Consider the following 20,426-nt stretch of genomic DNA (forward strand, 5'->3'; position numbering starts at 1 on the left):
TGGGCACGCACCCGCTGGCAGGGGGCTGCAAAGTCCCGGCTCCAGGCACCCCCAAGAAGCAGCTGCCTGGTGCTATTCCAGACCCGCGCGCTCTGTGCAGAGATGCCAGCCTTGGGGCTGGAGGGGTGCCCGTGTGCCCAGCGTGGTGGGTGCTGCCCACGCGGACTGGGGAGGTCCCACTGCCTGCAGGGAAACTGGACCCGAAATACCCACTGGCGAACGTCAGGGCGCACAGAGGTGCTCAGGGCTTACTCCTGGGCTCTGTGCTCAGGGCTTACTCCTGGGCTCTGTGCTCAGGGCTTACTCCTGGCGGGGCTCACGAGATCATATGGGGTGCTGGGGGCTGGGTCCAGGCCAGCTGCAGGCGAGGGGAGCACTGTCCCACCGGGTGATTGCTCTGGCCCTGCACCTGCTCCCCCATCCTCTGTCTGTGGACACGAAGGGAGGCTGTGTTTTTGCCGTGCACAGAAAACGCGATGAGCATCTCCCAAGTCGTTTGTGTTCCCAGACTCTCCAGATGCACCGTCAGGATCAGAATCACTGGGGCGTAGGGGGTTCCCAGTGGGGCTGCCGAGGCCAGCTCTGGCAGTGCTCAGGGAGTCTCTCGTGGGGCCCTTGGGGACCACGTATGGCATTCAGGATCAGATGAGGGTCAGCCGAGAGCAAGGCAAATGCCCGACCCTTCTGGACTATTCTCTGGACCTGCCATGCTTCCTCTTTTTTTTGTTGTTGTTGTTGTTCTTTTGATTTTTGGTGAGCACACATGGCATTGCTCAGGAGTTACTCCTGCAGGTGCTCGGGGAACTACATGGGATGCCGGGGATCGAACCTGGGTCGGCTGCATGCAAGACAAATGCCCTGCCCACTGTGCTATCTCTCCAGCCTCCACTTTCCCTTTTTCTAAGGAATGCCCACCACTGTGATGGCACCTACCCAATGCCCACCCCCTGTCCCATGAGCACCCACAGCAAGGCACCCGGCTTTCCCTTTTCCTCCGCTTCCTCACCCATGCCGGGATTTCATCTGGGTCGGGCAGCCATTCCCAAGGGTATGGGCTGCTACTTCAGGGTAGCATTTTGGATGGGCATTTTCCTGGTCCTCGATGAGATTTGAAAGCTGCCAGTAGCGCTCCCGCTGGTCTGAGGAGCTCAGAAGTGAGCAAAGCACAGATCTGTCCTGCACCGCCTCACCCCAGCACATGGGGTGCAGTGAACATCCCTGATGTCCAGGCCCCAGTCACCTGCCCCCACATTCATCCCGGCTTCTGTGTGCTGCCAGGGATCAAACCCAGGTCTCATGCGTGCAAGGTAACTGCTCGCCCACCTGGCCAGCCCCTTCTTCTCCAGGTTCCCCATCACGGCCTGAAGCTCGCTGCAACCTAAATGGCATTCCTCCTGCACGCCTCTCTGAGACGCCCACGTTATGGGAATTTATCTTGAGCTGCAAGACCCGCTTCCAGCTTTGATGCCAAGTGGCCCCCCAAGCCGTGAGCTCAGCCTGTGGCACCCGGGGGCAGAACAAAGAGAGGAAAGCTGGTGGTTTCCGCATATGGGGGGACCTTGGCACCCCCTGTCTCCACGCGGCTCCAACCCGACTCCTTGCACCGGGGTCTTTGCAGGACAGAAAAAAAACCGGAACCACGTCAGCCTGGGAAAGAGGAGGGCGTGGGGCCCCGGGGGGGGGGGGGAGGACGCACGGGGACAGCTGTGACTCAGTTCCAGTGTGACCTGGAAAAAGAGTCTCTGCTGACGGGGGAAGGGAAGGCGAGGAGAGGAGAGGAGAGGGGGGGTTCAGCCCGGCGTTACCTCACTCCAGGAGAGAACGGGAAAGAAACCTTCCCAGCCCCTAACAATGCCGAGTGGCAGAATGTGTTATTCAGCCCAGAAGAATGCGCCCTGGACAGTGCTCACCTCCCCCCGCCCCCACTTCCTTCCTGGGAACTTGACCTCTGATTGTGCCGGGTTGAACCTGACCTTGGACGGTTCCCGCCCGCCCTGGAGTCCGGGAGCGCTGGCTGGGGCGGCCCCAAGGAGGGTCTTGCGGGAAAGCTCCGGTCTCCATAGAAGCTACCCGGCCCGACCCCTCTGCCCCGTGTGCCCCCTTCAGACCTGGGCGGGGTTGCTCCCAGCCGCTGCTCAGGGCTGGGTCGGGAACGGGAAGTGTGTGCACTTCCTCATATTCCGCCTCTTCCAGAGAACCTTCTTCGTCCTTCCAGGAGGGTGAAGAAGAAACATAATTCAATAAAATTCAAAAACTTAAAAAAAAAATTCCCCTGGCCGATGTGGAGCGGCCCGGGCCTGAAATGGGGTGAACTGCAGCTGTGGACCCCCTGAACATTTAGTAGGGACTCTGCACCTTGATTTCTTTTCTTTTTTTTTAAATTTATTTATTTTTAATTAATGAGTCACAGTGAGGGTACAGTTACAGACTCACATATTTGATTTATTTTCTTTAAAAAATTTATAGATGTATATATTTATTTGACTTTTGGGATCACACCTGTTGATGCTCAGGGGTTCCTCCTGGCTCTGCACTCAGGAATTAACCCTGGCAGTGCTCAGGGGACCATATGGGATGCTGGGAATCGAACCCGGGTCAGCCACGTGCAAGGCAAACCTCCTCCCCACTGAGCTGTGACTCCAGCCCCCGTACCTTTTAAAATTTTTTCAGGGAAGGGGTTATTGGTTTGGCGTTTTCTGTTGGAGTTTTGGTCATTTTGGGGTCTCCCAAGCAGCACTGGGGGATCCCTCCTGGGTATTCTCACTCAGCTGGGCTTCAGCACGGCCCTGGGTGCTGGTGGTCTCCCATGAAGTGCTCAGGGGCACACGTGGCGCCTTGATGTGGTGCCATGTGGTGTGTGTGCGGGGGGGGGGGGGGAGGGGCGTTGCATGCTAGATGTGTGATGGACTAACTTCTGGCCCTGCATATTGGTTTTGTTCTTTTTCCTCCCTCTCTCCCTCTCTCTCTATTTTTTTTAAGGGAGTGACACCTGATAGGTTCTAGGGAACCATATGTGGTGCCAGAGATCAAACCTGTGTCAGCTGTGTGCAAAGCAAATGCCTTCCTCACTGTACCATCTGATGCCTTCCTCCCTCCCTCCCTCCCTCCCTCCCTCCCTCCCTCCCTCCCTCCTTTCCTTCCTTCCTTCCTTCCTTCCTTCCTTCCTTCCTTCCTTCCTTCCTTCCTTCCTTCCTTCCTTCCTTCCTTCCTTCCTTTCTTTCTTTCTCTTCTGTTCTTTTCCTTTTCTTTGGTGAGGGAGGGGTGTCTTTCTTTGGTGATGCTGTGCTCAGGTATTATTCCTGGTTCTGCACTCAGGCGTCACTCCTGGTGGGCTTGGAGGACCATCTGGGGTGCCAGGGATTGAAGCCAGGTCACCCTCATATAAGGCAAATGCCCTATCTCCCCTTGACTTCTCTCTCTCTCTCTCTCTCTCTCTCTCTCTCTCTTAATTAAGCAGCTGTGAGATAGTTACAAAATTGTTCATGATTTGGTTTCAGTCATACAATGTTGTTATTTCACAGTGTGCATTTCCCACCAACAATGTTCCCAGTTTCCTTGCCCCCCACCCACCCTTGCCTGCCTCTGAAGCAGGCACTTCTCTCTCTCATCTCTCTCTCTCTCTCCTCTCTCTCTGCCTCTCTCTCTCTCCCCCTTTTGGGCACTATGATTTGCAATTCAGGTACTGACAGGTTCTCATGTGTGTCCCTTAATCTCCTTTCAGCACCCAGTTCTTGTCCAGCGTGATCACTTCCAGCTAGCATCATCATGGTGTCCCTTCTCTATGCTAACTCCCGTCCCCACCACACACCACTTATGGACACTTCCAACTGTAGACCAGTCTTGACTTCTTTTCTTTTTTCTTTTTTTTGGGGGGGAGTTTTGGGTCACACCTGGCGATGCTCAGGGGTTACTCCTGGCTCTGCACTCAGGAATTACCCCTGGCGGTGCTCAGGGGACCATATGGGATGCTGGGAATCGAACCCGGGTCAGCTGTGTGCAAGGCAAATGCCCTACCTGCTGTGCTATTGCTCCAGCCTGACTTCTTTTCTTGTGAAAAAGTTTGGGGAAGAATTCTAGCTGTTCAGGAAAAGGCAATAAAGAGTTGCGATGTACAGTGTCCTTAAATACAGCACACCTGTGGACACCAACGTGAAAAGGCCTGCCGCCATATTACAAAACAGGAAGTGTAACGGGGCCTGGAGATAGCCCAGGGTCAGTGACAGGCGCTGTATTGTGCAAGACCCTGGTCACTCCCGGAACAGCTTGCTGCCAAGTCCCGAAGCACGGCCAGGGCGGCCCTGGTGGTCCCCCGCAGCAGCCCATCCTATGACTAGTATTCAACCCTCTGGCAGGCTTGAGCCAATATCCCTGTTTGGGGGGGCGGGGGGGGGCGAGGGTGGACCATAGCTGGCTGTGCTTGGGGTTTACTCCTGGCGCTGCACTCAGGGGTCACGCCTGCTGGGGCTCTGGGGACGGCGTATGGTGCCAGAGATCAAACCTGGTGCAAGGCCAGTGCCTGCCCCGCTGACCTGTCTCTCCGGGCCTGATGGAGATGCTCTTTGAAATCAAATAAAAATGGGGTCCCCAAACATGATGGCCGCTTAGTGCCTGTGTTGCAAACCATAACACCCAGAAGGAGAGAGGGAGTGAGAGGGAATGTGCCTGCCACAGAGGTGGGGCGGGGGGGGGGGGCCAGGAGGGATGCTGGGAACATTGGTGGTGGAGAATGGGCACGGGGGGGAGGGATGGGTACCCGAACATTGTATGACCGAAAGGTAATCATCAAGGTTGTAAGACTGTAACTGCATCTCACGGTGATATATTAAAATTAAAAAAATTTAAATAAAAACAAAACTGGGTCCCCGGCTTGCTAGAGTGGGTTCCTGGAGTGTTCCTTGTACCCCCAGAATCTGCACTAGGTGATCGGCTTTTCTGATTTATTGGGACCAAGGGTTTTTGTTGCCACCTGGGATGATCAGGGCTAAAAGCAGGGGGTCCAGGGCACCCAGAGGCAGGGGCTGTCGCCTGATGTCAGCAGCAAAGGTCCCGGCCAGGAGAATGGGGACATCCCCTCGCAGTCACCACCAGCTTCTGCCCTCCCTCGCTTTCCAGGAGGGTTTTGGCCGAAGGAACGTTCCAGCATTTGCTCCTTCCCAGGTCTCGTGCCGAGTTGAAATGCTGCCATTCATTCCTAAATCTCTCTTTTCAGTCCCTTTTAATATTCTTCGAAGCCGAAAGAGAAGAGGCTCCCAGGACAAACTTGGACGGGGCCCAGAGGCGATTATTTATTTCAGCAAGATTCACTCAAGGGCTCGAGAGTCAAGTGTCTGAAGATCGAGTCCCTGGGCGTGGGGGGGGTGGGGGGGAACAAAGCCCTTCTGAGCCCCGGGGCCCCGTGGCTGCCCCTGCCCCCAGGAGTGCGAGCCCCAGGAGAAAACCCCAGACGGTGGCTCCTGGTCTCCCCAGCAACCCAGGCTGGGCCCGAGTTTGGATTCTGGGGGTCCAGTCCAGGATGCAATGGCCCCCACCCCACTGCCCTCGTGTCTCTGGCCACTCTGGGGGATGGTGTGGGGGAGAGGGTCCTGTTCAAATTCACTTCCCCAACACAATTGGTGTTTGTTCGGGCGCCAGCAACTCCCCGTGACTCAACAGCCAGGCTGTGCCTCTGCGGGGCGGGGGGGTCTGTCCGTCAGCACCTTCCAATTCCAGCCCCGTCAACGCAGCGCTCCGTCCCGAGCCCGCGCCACCGTCAGGCTGTTTGCTTGTTCCTCCACCCAGTGATAAGTTGCTTGAAAGACACACTGAACTCAGATGGCTGTGCAGGTGTGTGTGTGTGTGTGTGTGTGTGTGTGTGTGTGTACATGCACCCCGGTGTGCTCATGAGCGTTTGTATGTGTATTCATGCAGCACCTGGGTGTATGTATATGTGTGTGCTCGCATGTGTGCAGGCACTTCTGTGTACACGGTTGCTTTGGACATGTGTGTGCATGTATGTATGTATTCACCCCAGTGTGGTGCATGTGTGTGCATCTCAGCACATGTATGTAATGCATCTCTGTACATACGCATATGTGTGCATATATGTGGGTGCACATGAGCATGTATGTGTGCTCATGTGAACATATGTGTGTGCACATCAGTACGTGTGTGTGCCAGTCCCACAGTGTGTGTGCAGGTACCTCAACCTACATGTGTGTGTACACATGCTCATCTGCACTGGTTGTCTTATGCACATGTGTATGCACATCGCCGTGGGAGCATTATGTATATATGAACGCGTGCATGCATGTCCAGGTATGGGCCTGTCCCTGTGTCTTCTCTCCCTCTGTCTTTAAGAGCACGTTTGAAATTGCAGGTGTGTGTCTATGTGCAGGCACCTTGATGTCTGCGTGTGCGTGCATGCGCGTGCACCATGTGTGCATGTGCACATGTATGCATGTGTGTGCATGTGTGCACACATGTGGCATGTGCACGTGTGCGTATGCATGCATGTGTACATGTGTGCATGTGCATGCATGTCTCTGTGTCTGTGTGGGGGTGCCTGCCTTGACTGTGTATTCTGAAGTGGCAGAGTGTGGGGTGCTTCCACGTGGCGTGCTGTCTGAGCAGAACCCGGCCGGGGTGGGGGTCTGCAGGGTAAGCCCTGCCTTAGCTTGACCTGGGCCCACCTCCCACCTCTGCCCTTCTGAAGCTGTGTAGCCTCAGGTGGCTTGCCAGACCCCTCGGTGCCTTCATGGAGACCAGGGCAGTGCCATTGCCACCACCAGTGGCACCAGCCATGCCCGAGGCTCCCACCGAGCCCGCGTCAGGGCGCCCACCCCAGGGGGATGTAACCCCCCGACTGTCCAGGTTGTTCCCCCACAGGCGCGTTTCTGGCTGTCTTGCCGGAAACCTGGTGCTGTGGCTCCCGTGGCCAGCAGGAGGCCACGGGTCACACTGAACCTGTTGGCACCCGTGGCCAGTCCTGGGCCCTGGATGTTTCCTTGGACAAGGCTGGCTGACGGGACCTGCCGGTCACTCCCAAGACCAAGCCCTGTCCTGGGCTGACCCTGTCCTGAACGCCGTGCCACCTGCTGAGGCGTTTGCTGGCTCAGAATGGGCTAGACCCCAGGACAGGCAGTTCCCTGGCAGACAGCAACGCTGTAGGAAGCAGACTAGAAGGCCGGGTCAGCCGCACCTGGGCCCCTGATCCCGCCAGGAGTGACCCCTGAGTGGGACTGGGCGTGGATCCCAAACTATCCTTGCCTTGTGCACTTGCCCTGAGTGTTGCCAGCCGGGGTTTGATCCCTGGGACCACATGTGGTCCCCTGAGCATAGCCAAGAGTGACCCTTGGGCAGAGAGCTAGGGGCGTGTCCGTCCCCCTTCGCACCCCCAGAAGACCCATCTTCTGCTGAGCCAGAGGCCTGCGTGGCCAGGACTAAACTGACACACGTCCCGGGGCGCCCTGGGTCAGCCACCTGAGAGCACAGATGGGGCACACATGACCCAGCCACACACAGCACGGAGCACCCCGAGGTGGGCACAGCCCAGGCTGGCTCATGGGGACTTTCCCTCCCCGTCTTCCTTTGGCGGGAGGGGAGGGCTCTCTGCTCTCAGTGCTCAGGCCCAGAGATTGAGGGGTGCTCTCTTCCCTCGGGTGGTGACGGGGGCCCAAGTCGAGCTCAGTTGGGAGAGCTCTGCACTCAAAAGGGAGTGGCTGGGGTTGGAGCAGGTAAGGCGTTTGCCTTGCATGTGGCCGACCAGGGCTCGATCCCTGGCATCCCATAGGGTCCCCCGAGTACTGCCAGGAGTAATTCCTGAGTGCGGAGCCAGGAGGAACCCCTGAGCATTGCCAGGTGTGACCCAAAAGAGAAAAAAAAAGTGAGTGGCTGGTGGCTGTGAGGCTGAGGGACAGGGTGGCAGTTGGGGCCACCCAGACCCCCAGACCAGGATGCCGCTATGGTGGGGGTGGGGGAGGGGCTGGACGGGCATGCAGCAAGCCCTGGGCACCCCACTGGAACCACTGCAGGAACATTCTGTGCCACAGAAGCCACGAGAATTGCCCCATGCAGCCTGCCCGGCTGTGCTCGAGGGCTCCGTCTGAGTTGGTCACCCCTGAGCACATCTGGGTGGGTGTCAGGGACAGAAGCCGAGTCGTAGATGGTCTTTGCCACCTTCGCTTCACCCAAGGGTGACGTCACTTGACAAGGACACGCTGGTGAGGCGGCTGGCGCCGGCGTTGAGGAGCGTGTGTGCTCCCGTGTCTCAGAACCTGGGCTCCGTGCCCCTAGGGACACAAATGAGGGGCGGAAGCCACAGCCCCTCGGGGAGGGCATTCGCCTTGCACGTGGCCCACCCGAGTTTGATCCCCAGCATCCCGCAGGGTCCCCGGAGTGATCCCTGTGTGCAGAGCTGGGACTCAGCCCTGAGCACTGCTGTCTCCCAACGTATGTGTGATGGATGCGGGGGGAGGAAGCGGGGGATCCAGGTGGTGCCAGGAAGGGGACCCGCCCCAGGTACCCCTGGGAGAGACCCCCAAGCACAGAGCTAGCTGTGGCCCCCAGACCTGTGTGTGGAACATGTGCACGTGGTGGAAGCCTGAGAGAAACCCACGCCAACGCCCTTTTCCCGGTGCTGACAACAGACCCGAACGGTCAGGCACCGGGTAGGGATCTCGGTCAGGGGCCCCATCACCTCACTCCTCAGCCCCACCTGGGGGCTGTCCCACCACTACAAACCGGCGAGATCTGGGGCGGCCGTGCAGGGTCCCGGGAGGGGCCCCCAGAGTCCCGGTGCCCAGGTGGAGGGTGTGAAAGCAAAGGTCGGCCCAAGGCCTGGGGCTCCCAGTAGACTGGAGAGGCTGGGAAAGCCCTGACATGTGCGGGGTCCACGAGGGTCCCCCAGGCGGCCAGCCAGGCCAGCCGGGAACTGGCCGGCAGGTGGACGCCACCTGGCAGGTGCAACACACACACACACACATACACACACATACACACACACTTACACACCCCTTGCTGATGCCAGGCCAGCTGGGCATTGGCCAGCTGGTGGACGCCACCTGGCAGGTGCAAGAGACAGACAGGCAGGCAGACAGACACACAGACCCCATGCTGGTGATCCTCCCCTATCTCTCTCTCACTCACACACACACACACACACACACACACACACACACACACACACACACACCACACACACCCCTGTGCTGCTGGTCTTCCCCGGGTGATCCTCCCCTATCACACACACACACACACACACACACACACACACACACACACACACACACACACACACACACACACACACACACACACACACACACACACACACACACACTCTCTCTCTCTCTCTCTCTCTCTCCCCCTGTGCGGGTCTTCCCGTGGATCCTAAGCCTGTCACAGCAGAGGGACAGGAGGAGCAGCCCCAGGGAGAAAGGTGGGACAGTGACCTCTTGTGGCCACCCAGGGCTGTGTCTCAGCAGCTCTGCTGAAGTTCAAATAGGCACTTTCTCTTCCCGTCCACCAACCCTGTCAGAATAGAGAAAGTTCCACCCTAGCACCACCCAGACAAAAACAAATCACTGAGGGGCCAGGGATGTTGTCCAATGGTTAGAGCACTTGCCTGCCTGAGGCCCTGGGTTCAAGGCCCGCATAACCATAACAGCAACAACAACAACAACAACAACAACAAAACACCCAGCACCCTCATCTGAGTATTTTAACAAACCTCAAATACGGAACAGTTGTCCTGGAATCAAAACACTGCAGACAGATTCTTTGAGGATCTATTTACTAAGCTCTAGCTCCATATAGTTTTTCTGTTTCTAAAAAAATAATGTATTAATACGTTCTAGCAAGTTTGATTTTCAAAAATCCAAACCCCAAAAAACCCCACCCCATAAACACCTAACTCCAACACCCTCTGCGGCGGGCGGGTGGGTGGCCACTGCACTGCGGTCCCTCCTGGGGGCGTCACCGGGGCCTCCACTTGATGTCCGTCACGCCCTGGAAGTGCCTCTTGAGCGCCGTGTTGTCTGCCCACGGGGAGTTGAGGCAGGCGTCATCGTCCTCGTTCTCCTCCAGTTTCTGGGGAGAGACGGGGCTGGCTCAGGGCGAGGCGGAAGGGAGGCCGCCCCCCACCCGCCCCCCGCCGGCCAGGCGCCCACCTTGAGCTCCTCCTGCCTCCGGTGGTAGTAGAGCATCAGCTGCTTCTGCTCCTCGCTGCTGATGATGGGCTCCCGGGCCGGGGCCCCCTGGCCCCGCTGCAGGGACGGGGGCTTGAGTGGGGAGCGAGGCGGGGGCCCCCCAGCCCGGCCCGCAGGGGAGCTGCACGGGGCCTCCCAGGGGGCAGGGCTCGTGGGGGCCCCCCGGACCCCTCCCCCATCACAAGAGCAGGGCGGGAGGAGTGAACTCGGGCAAACACCCCGTGACTGCCGGGGCGTCCTACCTTCTCCCCAGCCTGGCCTGGACCCCCGAGACGCGGCGGGCAGGGCCCTGGGCCTTGCAGCGACCACTCCCACCCACTCGGAGCCTCGTCTGGACTCACACTGGGCCATTCCATGGCAGGGGACGCTACAACTGTGCAGTCACGGCACCCCCAGGCTTTGTTTTGTCTTCTGTCCTGGGGCCACACTCAGCAGGGCCCGGGGGTCGCTCCTGTAATCCAGGCTGCCCACAGCGGCCCCCAGGAGCTGTCTCCTGGCCCCTTTGCCACTGTTTGCTTTGTTTTGCTTGGGGGGCCTCGCTCCAAGGCACTCAGGGACTCTTCCTGGCTCAGTGCTCAGGAGTGACCCCTGGCAGTGGTCGGGGAGCAGGATGTGGGATTCAACCTGGGTCAGCCTCATGCAAGGCAAGTGTCTGAGATTCCCTCGGCCACATTTTATTTCTTGGTTTTGGGGCCACTCCCAGCAGTACCCAGGGGCCACTACCGGCTCAGCATTCAGGGATCACTCCTGGAGACCTGGAGAACGCGGGGGGATGGGACCCGGGTAGGCCACATGTAAGGCAAGCGCCCTTCCCACTACACAAGCTCTCTGACTGGCAAAACATGTGTACATATCTATTTTTTGTTTTGCTTTTGGGATTGCATCAATTCCAGTGATGCTCAGGAATTGCTCCTGGCCGTGCTCAGGGGGCCATGTGGGGTGCCAGGGATCAAACCCGGGCCGGCTGCTTGCAAGGCGAGTGCCCTCCCCGCTATGCCACCGCCCCAGTCCCCTCCTGGCCGCACTTTCAAAGCTGAGCAGGGCAGGGCAGGGCAGGCCCCCAGCCCCAGTGCCGCCCCCCGGCCGGCGTGTCCAGACGCACCTGCTGGATCTTGACGATGATCTTGGTCTTCTCATTCCTGCCCACGTAGTCCGAGAGCTTCTTGGTTCTCCGCAGCTCCTTGGCCGCCCACCACAGCTGGGCCTCGGCCTCCGCGATGACGCTGAGCGAGGCCTGCGGCGAGGACAGCCCCCACTCAGGTGACGGGGACAACCCCCACGCTCCGCCCCGATCCGGCACACTCATAGCACACAGAGACCCCAGCCCCATCCTGCTGTGGGGGGTGCAGGGCAAGAGGCGGCAGACCCCTGCTGGGGGTCCCTAGTCCCCGCCCAGAGAGGCCATCAGAGTGGGGACTCAAGTGCCACGCCAAAATTGGGGAGAACCTAGACGGGCGGGGCTGTATGGAGACACCCCTTGGGGCCTGTGGTCCAGAGCACTGGGGACTGAGCACTCAGGGGCCAGGCGGGCAGGCAGCCAGCGAGGCCAGGGGAGGCTGAAAAGGGCGATGTCCGGGCACCGAGGGCACAGCGTCCATCCCTGGCCTCCAGAGGTGTGTATGTGGTGTGTGTGTAGTGTGGTGTGTGTGGTGTGTGTATGTGGTGTGTGTGTGTGTGTGGTGTGTAGTGTGTGTGGTATGTGTGTGTGGTGTGTGAGTGTGGTGGTGTATGTGTGGGGTGTATGTGGTGTGTGTATGTGGTATGTGTGTGGTGTGTATGTGAGGTGTGTGTGTGGGGTGTGTGTGTATGGGCCCGAGTGTATGTGTGTGGTGTGTGCGTATGTATGTTTGTGTGGTGTCTGTATGGGTGTGTGTGAGGTATGTGTGAGTGTGGTGTGTGTGTGTATGTGTGGTATGTGTGTGTGCATGTATGTGGTGTGTGTGGTAGGTGTGTGTGGGTTGTGTGTGTGTGGTATGTGAGTATGGTGTGTGTGTGGTGTGTATGTGAGGTGTGTGTGTGTACGGGCCTGGGTGTGTATGTGTGTGGTCTGTGTATGTGGGTGGTGTGTGTATGTGTGTGGTGTGTGATGTGTGTATATGTATGTTTGTGTGGTGTCTGTGTGGTGTGTGAGGTATGTGTGTGGTGTGTATATGTGGTGTGTCTGTATATGTGGTGTGTGTGTGTGTATGTGGGGTGTGTGGTGTGTGTGAGGTATGTGGGTTGTGTGTGTCTGATGTGTATGTGTGGGGGTGTGGTATATGTGTGTGGTGTATGTGTGATGTGCGTGTGGTGTGTGTGGTGTATGTGTGAGTGGTGTGGTGTGTGTGTGTGTGTGTGTGTGTGTGTGTGTGCATGTGCGCGGCCCCTCCTTCCGGAGCGCGGTACCTGGGTGCCTGACAGGTCCTCCTTGTTCTCGAATTCCAGGCGGATGGGGTCGTAGGGCGGCAGCCCCATGGGGTAGACGATCATCACGGCTCCCCGGAGCTGGTCCAGGGCGTCCTTCACCATCTCCGCCGTCACGCACACGCCGGCCTCCACCTGTTTCTGCAGGGGCCGGGCGGGGTCAGCTGCACCGTCAGCCCCTCCGGGACCCCAGCCCACCTCTGCAGCTCCCGAGGGGTTCCCTCGAAGACGGGGTCCTTCCCGGGAAAAGCGGGGACTCCTCCAGAGGAGCGGCGTGCAAGCTCTGGACAGGGAACCCCCACAGGGCCCCGGGGTCACTCTCCCAGAGAGCCAGGCCACGGGCAGGTCCTGCTCGCCAGTGTGCGGCCTCAGGATGGGAGAGGGACCCTGTGGCCCCACCGCCCTCTGGCTCAGGGTGAGGCCCCCGTGCTGACCACTGTGCTAACCAGCCCTGGGGCTCCCTGGGGGCACCCCCAAAGGAGAGGGCCCGGTGGTGCTTCGGGAAGGCAGGCCTGGCCACCGGGAGCCCCCGTAAGTCTGGGGAGCCACAGGCCCCCAGAAACCTCAGCCAAGGCGGCCAGATCCATTTCATCCCAGGCACAGCTGTGTTGGGGGGGTCTCCCGGGGACAGAGATGGAGCGTACGCGCCCCCTTGGCCAGGGTCAGCCTCGAGGCTGGGGAAAGCCGCAGGATGGGGGAACCCGGACACGTGGGCAGACTCGGGGGGGGGGGCAGGTGTCCGCATGCAGTGGGGGAAGTGAGGGAGGGAGGGGCCGCGGTCACGGCTGGGGGGGGGCACGTGATCTGAGGCGATCGCACAGGCTGAGGAGAGAAACCGCGGTCCGCCTCGCCCGCTGCCCCCATTCTGCCAGCACACACACGGACACCGCCAGCCCCGCTCCGTGTGACACGCCCGTGTGAGGCAGGGCAGGAGCTGGGGGAGGGCGAGAAGCCAGACCCCAAAGTGGGCAGCAAGTGGGCCTGAGGGATGCTGGAGCCACCTGGGGTGCCAGGGGGGCCGGGGCGTCTATTCACTCAGAGGAAGGGAGGCTTTTGAGGGGTGTTGGGCGATTCTCTCTCTCAAGGCGGATGGGAGGCCCCCTCAGTGGGGCGCCTGGGGCTCAGGGCAGCGGCTGCAGTGGAGGGAGAGGTGGAAGCCCCCCGCAGACCCTGGACATGGTGGGAGGAGGGAAGGTGGGAGCTCCCCGCATACCTTGGATATGATGGCTTTGGCCTCCTCCACAGTCTTCTTCAAAACTTGCTTCATTTTCTCATTTGGGGCTAGGAAAAGAAAAAGGTGAGGGCAGAGAGACCCACGCCTGGAACCCAACAGGACAGGGTGTGGGGCCGGCAGCGGCGGCCGTGGCCCGTGTGACACTGCCTCCAGCCCGCGGGGATGTGCGCACAGGATAAAGGTTCAGGCGCCGCAGGTTCGGTCTCCGAGAAGGACACCCGGACTGAGGAGCGGGAACGGGAAGCCAAGGCAGACCTAGACGCCTGCAAGCAAAACCCCTGGGCACGACGGGTCACACCATCCATTCTTTGTGTGGTTTTGGAGCCACACTGGGTGATGCTCAGGGCTGACTCCTGGCTCTGGACTCAGGGTCACTCCTGGCGGGGCTCAGGGGGACGGTATGGGGTGCCGGGGATGGAACCCGGGTCGGCCGCAGGCAAGGCAAGCGCCTTATCCACTGCGCTATCGCTCCGGCCCCCACGACCCTCTTCTTGATGGCTGCAGTTCCCTTCCAGACCCGAGACCCTCTCCCAAGGGGACACTGAGTGTTGGCAGGCCACGAGCGGAGGCGAAACCAGCCACTTCCCAGCGTCCAACTCCAAAGGAACTCAGACTAGCAGTTCCCAGCACCCCCGAGATTTAAGGAGTACCTACTCCGTGTCTAGGTGGGGGTGCAGCGCCCCCAACTCCCACCCCGATGGCAGTGTCTGGGGTGCAAGGACAGGTGTTGGAAGGTGGTCTGTCATGAACCTCTCTGAGAATGGGACGGCAAGCGACTGCCTTCCACCGAGACTGTCTTTCTCTCTCTCTTTTTTTTTGCTTTTTGGGTCACACCCGGCGATGCACAGGGGTTACTCCTGGCTCTGCACTCAGGAATCACCCCTGGCTATGCTCAGGGGACCATATGGGATGCTGGGATTTGAACCCGGGTTGGCCGCGTGCAAGGCAAACGCCCTACCCGCTGTGCTATCTCTCCAGCCCCGACTGTCTTTCTCTTTTCTGCTGTTTGGGTCACACCCGGTGATGCACAGGGGTCACTCCTAGCTCTGCGCCCAGGAATTACTCCTGGCGGTGCTCAGGGGACCATATGGGATGCTGGGAATCGAACCCAGGTTGACCCTGTGCAAGGCAAACGCCCTCCCCGCTGTGCTATCGCTCCAGCTGAGACTTTCCATGTCCTCTGACACATGAGGGTCTTGTCCCCAATGCAAGCAGAACCCCCATGTGACATTCACATCCTTTCCCTGGGCCCTCCTAAGGCACCCCATGACAAAACACAATCTCTGAGACGTTTGCAACTGCCCGTACCCCAAACGGCCGGGTCCAGGCACCGGAGAGAGACAGCACAGAGGGTAAGGCGCTTGCCGTGCACACTGCTGACCCGGGTTCAAACCCCATAACCTCATCTGGTCCTCAGAGACCCACCAGGAGTGACGCCCCCAAGCGCAGAGCCAGGAGTAGGCGCAGAGCACCCCCGAGTGTGGCTCCAAGTCAAGCCCCAAAATCTGCCCCCAAAACGGACTGGGTCCAGCCAGATGAAAGTGCCAATGCCCCCCGCCACCCCTGGCCCCCAACCCCAGTCAGTCTGAGCATCTACACTAGTGGCTGGCGGCCCCCGGGCACCATGGAGACGCCGAGATGTTTAGGCCTCACCTTGCCCATTCCTGCGCCCGATGTCGTCCTTCCGGAACACGGCGCCGCCGCTGGGCACGCACTTCTCCCCCCACTCGTCCCGGAGCTTCAGCTCCTCCACCTGCTCGTCCGTCAGCCCTTGCATGTTGGGCGGGAGAAACACGCCATGCTCCGCCAGCTCTTCCACTTCTAGGACACAAGACAGGGGGAACACAGTGGCCCCGACGGCTGGGACGGAACTCCCTTCCCGGTCCCCTTATTTTTTTTGCTTTTTAGGTCACACCCGGCAATGCACAGGGGTCACTCCTGGCTCTGCACTCAGGAATTACCCCTGGCGGTGCTCAGGGGACCATATGGGATGCTGGGAATCGAACCCGGGTCGGTCGAGTGCAAGGCAAACGCCCTACCCGCTGTGCTATTGCTCCAGCCCCTCCTGGTCCCATTTTTGATTGTCTATAAAAAGGGAATTGATCCCATATTCAAGCGAAAGTGGGAAAACTAATGAAAAAGGATTTTTCCCCCCCTCCAAATGCTTTCCTTGTTTTGGCCACACCCGGTGATGCACGGGGCTTACCCCTGGCTCTGTACTCAGGGTCACTCCTGGCGGGGCTCAGGGGATATATCAGGTACCAGGGAGTCCAAGTTGGGTCAGTGGCATGCAAGACAAAATTTCTGACCTCTGTGCCACCACTGGCCCCACGTGGGGCTGAGGGGGACCCTGAGCAGCACTCTGGGGGGCGACCCAGGGGCCCCGCGCCCTGCCCCTCTGCCCCAGGCTTAGTCACTGCTTAACAAAGGCCCAAAGGAGGCCACGGGACAGGACGGGGTCACGAAGTGTGCCAGGTTTGTGCTGGCCCGCGGATGATCCCTGGCACCACATGGTGACCCCAGCGTGGCCAGGGGTGGCCGCGGGCAGCCCCGAGCAGCAGCACCTCGGGCCAAAGCAATAGCGTAGCGGTACGGCTTAGCAAGCAGCTGGCATGGGTTCGACCCCCGGCATCCTGTCTGGCGCCCTGAGCACAGCCAGGCGTCATTCCTGGGTGCAGAGGCAGGAGGAACCCCTGAACACTGCGAGGTGTAGCCCCGAAACAAACGAACAAAAGCACCAACCCTGCATCCTCGGGTCCCTGCACTGAACCTTGGCCTGCCTGGCTGAGCGTGAACAGGAGGGCCCCTAGCCCCGAGCACTGCTCGGGGAGCCCCCACACCACGCTCCTGCCCAGACTGCTGGAAGTCAGCATACAAGGCCTTGCAGGACTGTCCAGAGGCTGGACATCAGCCTCCCTTCCTCAGCATCTTGCAGGCTCAGGGCCAACAGCTGATGCTTCCTAAGACACTGTGTTTTCATTTTTTTTTTTTTTATTCCCTACACATCTTCTCCCAAACTTCCCACCTTGCAGAGCTGCTTTCTGTCCTCCTGGCCCGTGGAAGCAGTTTCTGAGCCACACTGTGCCACAGAGCCCCGTGGCCTGTGATGTGACAGAACTGGGGGGAGCTATTCCGAGTCTGTCCCCACACCAGATGAGCATGGGGCAGGGCGGACGGGGCTGGGACCAGTGTGAACCACAGTGGCCCAGGGCAACAGGAAATACACAGGCCCGGCCTGACACTCAGTTTATCTTCAAGGCTCCCCTGGGGAGCGGGGGAGGGACACAAAACAAGGATCTGACGGCCACGTGCGGAGGGGGTAAAAGCCCACACCAGGTCATGCTGTGTTTTGTGTGTTCTGAGCTCGTGGGTCAAGCTGGTACTGTGCGTGTGCGCATGCATGTGCATGCATGTGTATGCATGTGCATGCATGCACATGAGCATGTGTGTGGTGGAAACTCCCCACGCAGGGCTCTTCCCGGAGCCCCGGGGGGTCAAACCCAGGCCCCCGAAATCACAGCAGGCTGAACTCTCTTCCCAGCCCTGTTTTTGATTATCTATAAAACGGGAATTAATCTCATATTCAAGAGAAAGGGGGAAAGGTAATGAAAAAGCTTTTTCTTTTTTTCTCTCCAAGTGCTTTCCTTGTTTGGGCCACACCCGGTGATGCTCGGGGCTTACCCCTGGCTCTGCACTCAGCGGTCACTCCTGGCAGGGCTCAGGGAGCAGGTACCAGGGAGTCCAAGTTGGGTCAGTGGCATGCAAGACAACATTTCTGATCCTCCAAATGCTTGTTTATTTATTTGTATTTATTCTGCCACCCAGGGTGTGCAAGGCTCTGTGGCTCTGTCCTGGCTCTGTGACCATGGGTGGTCCCCAGGATCAAGCCCCTATCAGCCTTAACTGCTGTGCTGTAATCGTTCAGCGCCCTTCCTCCCAACCCCAGTGCTTTTCTTTTATAAAATAAGGGGGGTTAGGACTGGGAAAGGTGAAGCGAGGCCCTGACCTGACCCCCTCCACTCACACCCCACTGCCCCACTCAATGAAACCCCTATTTTAAAACAAAATAGTATTTTACAGTTGTTTGGTGCATTTGATGACAAACTTTAAGGATGTCAGATGGAAGGAGAAGCCAGGAATCTCACCCCTATCCTCAACACATACACACCCTCCCCACCCCCAGGACTCTCACCCCTACCTCACCCCTATCCTCAACACACACACACACACACACACACACACACACACACACACACACACACACACACACACACACACACACACACACACACACACACACACACACACACACACACACCCCTCCCCACCCCCAGGACTTCTCCAAGATACCAAAGTCTAGGCTTGGCCTAACAGTGCCGCTGTATCCAGCGGAAGCCGGGACGGAGCACTGCTAGTAAACCCACGGCACTGCGGGGATTTACTATCAATGGTGGGGATGGGCGTGAGGTGTCACATGGGGCAACACTGTCACCCAAGAAACAGGCTGTTTCCTGCAGGAGGGAAAAGGACCCCGGGTTCCCCAGGGCACCCATAGCTACGAATCCACACCAGACACCTCTCGCTCTCGGGAAGTCACAAAATGAATTTGATGGGGCCAGAGCCATAGTGCAGCAGGGAGGGCATTTGTCTGGCACGCAGCCGCCCTGGGGGTTTGATCCCTGGCACCCCATACGGTCCCCTGAGCACCCCCAGGAGTGATACCTGAGCACAGTTAGGAGTAAGCTCACTCGGATGTGACCCAAAACTGAAATTTAAAAAACCCCCAAACTTGACATTTTCGTAGTTGACACTTAGGGCCACAGCAGTGCTGGGGGAAGGGGGGCGGGTGCCTGGGTTTTATTCCCAGTGTCCAGGTGGAGGAGAGGGAGAAGTGGGGAGGGAATTAGACGGTGCCAAAAATCCCAGCCAAGGGGCTGGAGGGATAGCACAGCCGGTAGGGCGTTTGCCTTGCATGCGACCAACCCGGGTTCGATTCCCAGCAACCCATATGGTCCCCCAGCACCGCCAGGAGAATTCCTGAGTGCATGAGCCAGGAGTAACCCCTGTGCATCGCCGGGTGTGACCCAAAAGGAAAAAAAAATCCAAGCCAGGGCCTGGGTCAGGCCAGCCCTGTGCTCCAGTAGGGCCTGGGTCAGCCAGCCCTGTGCTCCACTCCTGGGCAGCTGTAATTCAACACTTCGTTCGTTTGTTTGGGGCCCGACGCCGGCGATGGCTCAGGGGTTACTGCAGGCTCTGCACACTGCCCTTTAATGCCCGAAATTCTTGAAACCACGACAAATGGCCTCTTCTGGCACCTGTGGGTTGCGGGGCACGCGCCCATGCGCCCAGTCCTCGGGCCCCCTCCCTCTGCACCTCGTCTTTGGGGGGGTTAGGTTTGCTCCCTGAAGCTTGGGGGGTGGGTGCTGCTGCTCCTGTTGCTGGTGGTGGACACTTGGCCTCCCCAGATGCTAGGTTTCCCAGGAACCGGGTAGCGGCGTCCACCCCGCCCGCTCCTTCTCCATCTCCAACCCTGGGGCAGGGGGGTGGGGGGTGGGGGAGACCTCTCCTGGCCCACCCCGCCGCACCTGAGCAGACGCGCTGCACCTTGAGCCTGCCGTTGTAGACCCGCGTCACCTGCACCGTCAGCTCCTCCAGCTCGCTGCTCCCGGGCGCCTGCAGCAGGAACTGGCTCTCGTCGCCCCGCTTCACGTGCAGCAGCACCATGGCGAGGGCCGGGCAGGTCGGGTGGGTGCGGGGGGGAAGCCTGCCGAGGCGGCCGCCGGCCAACCGTGACCCTCCAACGAGCGCCGGGGCCCAGAGGCCGGAACCCCAAGCGCCGGGGCACTCGGTGCGGGGCGGAGATGGGGGAAATCGGGACACGCCCCCGGAAGTAACCGCTGCCAGGGGCAACCGGGAGACACAGAGAGCGCGCACGCGCAGTGGGAGGGGGCGGCTCCTCCGCGTCCGCTCAGAGCACTCTGCCGGCCGTCGAGACCCCGGTAGCCCGCTCCCGGGAAAATATGGCTACGGGGCGGAGACCCCCCACTGTAGTCCCAGAGGAGCTGCCGCCAACTTGACTCGCTGTACCCGTATCCGGGAAGGGGCTGTTGGCCGGGAAACCCACCAGCAGCAGCCCCGGCCGCAGGAGGGGAGCGCAGAGCCCCGGACGCCTGGCCCGGGGCTCGAGTCTGCACCGCGAGAGCCGAGCAGGGCGGCAGGGGGATGGTGAGGTCGGGAATGGGTGCGAGGAGCGAGCACCCGAGGCCTCCCCGTCCACAGCCTTCACTCGCGCAGCTTCAGCCCCAGCTTCCGGGGGCGCCCGCCGGTTTTACTTTCGGAAACGGCCTTGTGTTTCCGGCCGGGAGGCGGGCTCTGGAGGCTGATTGGGCGGCCGGGCAGGGAGGTCAGAGAAGGCCACGCCCCCCGCAACCGTTTTGTTAGAAGAGCTGGTTGGAAGTTTTGCTGGGATGTTGGCTGGGAGGTCACCATGGCAGCAGCCGTCTGAGCCAGCCTAGCTGTCCAAATCCAGAGGTCGGGGCTCCAGATTTACAGCGTGAGTGATAAGAAAACCAAAGTCGTTGTTCCCACCCCAAATCGTTTTCATC

At 59.5% G+C, this 20,426-nt stretch overlaps 1 protein-coding gene across 1 annotated transcript; it reads right to left on the bottom strand.

The window, feature by feature from the left end:
* Positions 1-9,748: 9,748 nt before the first annotated feature.
* On the bottom strand, positions 9,749-20,113 carry CFAP298 (cilia and flagella associated protein 298). Its single transcript, XM_004620360.2, has 7 exons — positions 19,407-20,113; positions 15,475-15,642; positions 13,801-13,868; positions 12,570-12,728; positions 11,287-11,418; positions 10,146-10,241; positions 9,749-10,065 (listed from the first exon to the last, which is right to left on the bottom strand). The coding sequence occupies exons 1-7, from the start codon at positions 19,543-19,545 to the stop codon at positions 9,952-9,954; spliced, it is 876 nt and encodes a 291-aa protein (XP_004620417.2). The 5' UTR covers positions 19,546-20,113; the 3' UTR covers positions 9,749-9,951.
* Positions 20,114-20,426: the final 313 nt, after the last annotated feature.

This window comes from Sorex araneus, chromosome 2 (assembly GCF_027595985.1).
Source record: "Sorex araneus isolate mSorAra2 chromosome 2, mSorAra2.pri, whole genome shotgun sequence".
Lineage (NCBI taxonomy): Eukaryota > Metazoa > Chordata > Mammalia > Eulipotyphla > Soricidae > Sorex > Sorex araneus.

What these genes read in the sequence shown, in the direction of transcription:
- CFAP298 (XM_004620360.2), bottom strand. Translation starts at nt 19,545, where the DNA reads ATGGTGCTGCTGCACGTGAAGCGGGGCGACGAGAGCCAGTTCCTGCTG. An exon ending in CCAAAGCCATCATATCCAAG is followed by an intron (nt 12,729 to 13,800) that starts GTATGCGGGGAG and finishes CGGCCCCTGCAG; the next exon opens with AAACAGGTGGAGGCCGGCGT. An exon ending in AGGACCTGTCAGGCACCCAG is followed by an intron (nt 11,419 to 12,569) that starts GTACCGCGCTCC and finishes TCCTCGCCGCAG; the next exon opens with GCCTCGCTCAGCGTCATCGC.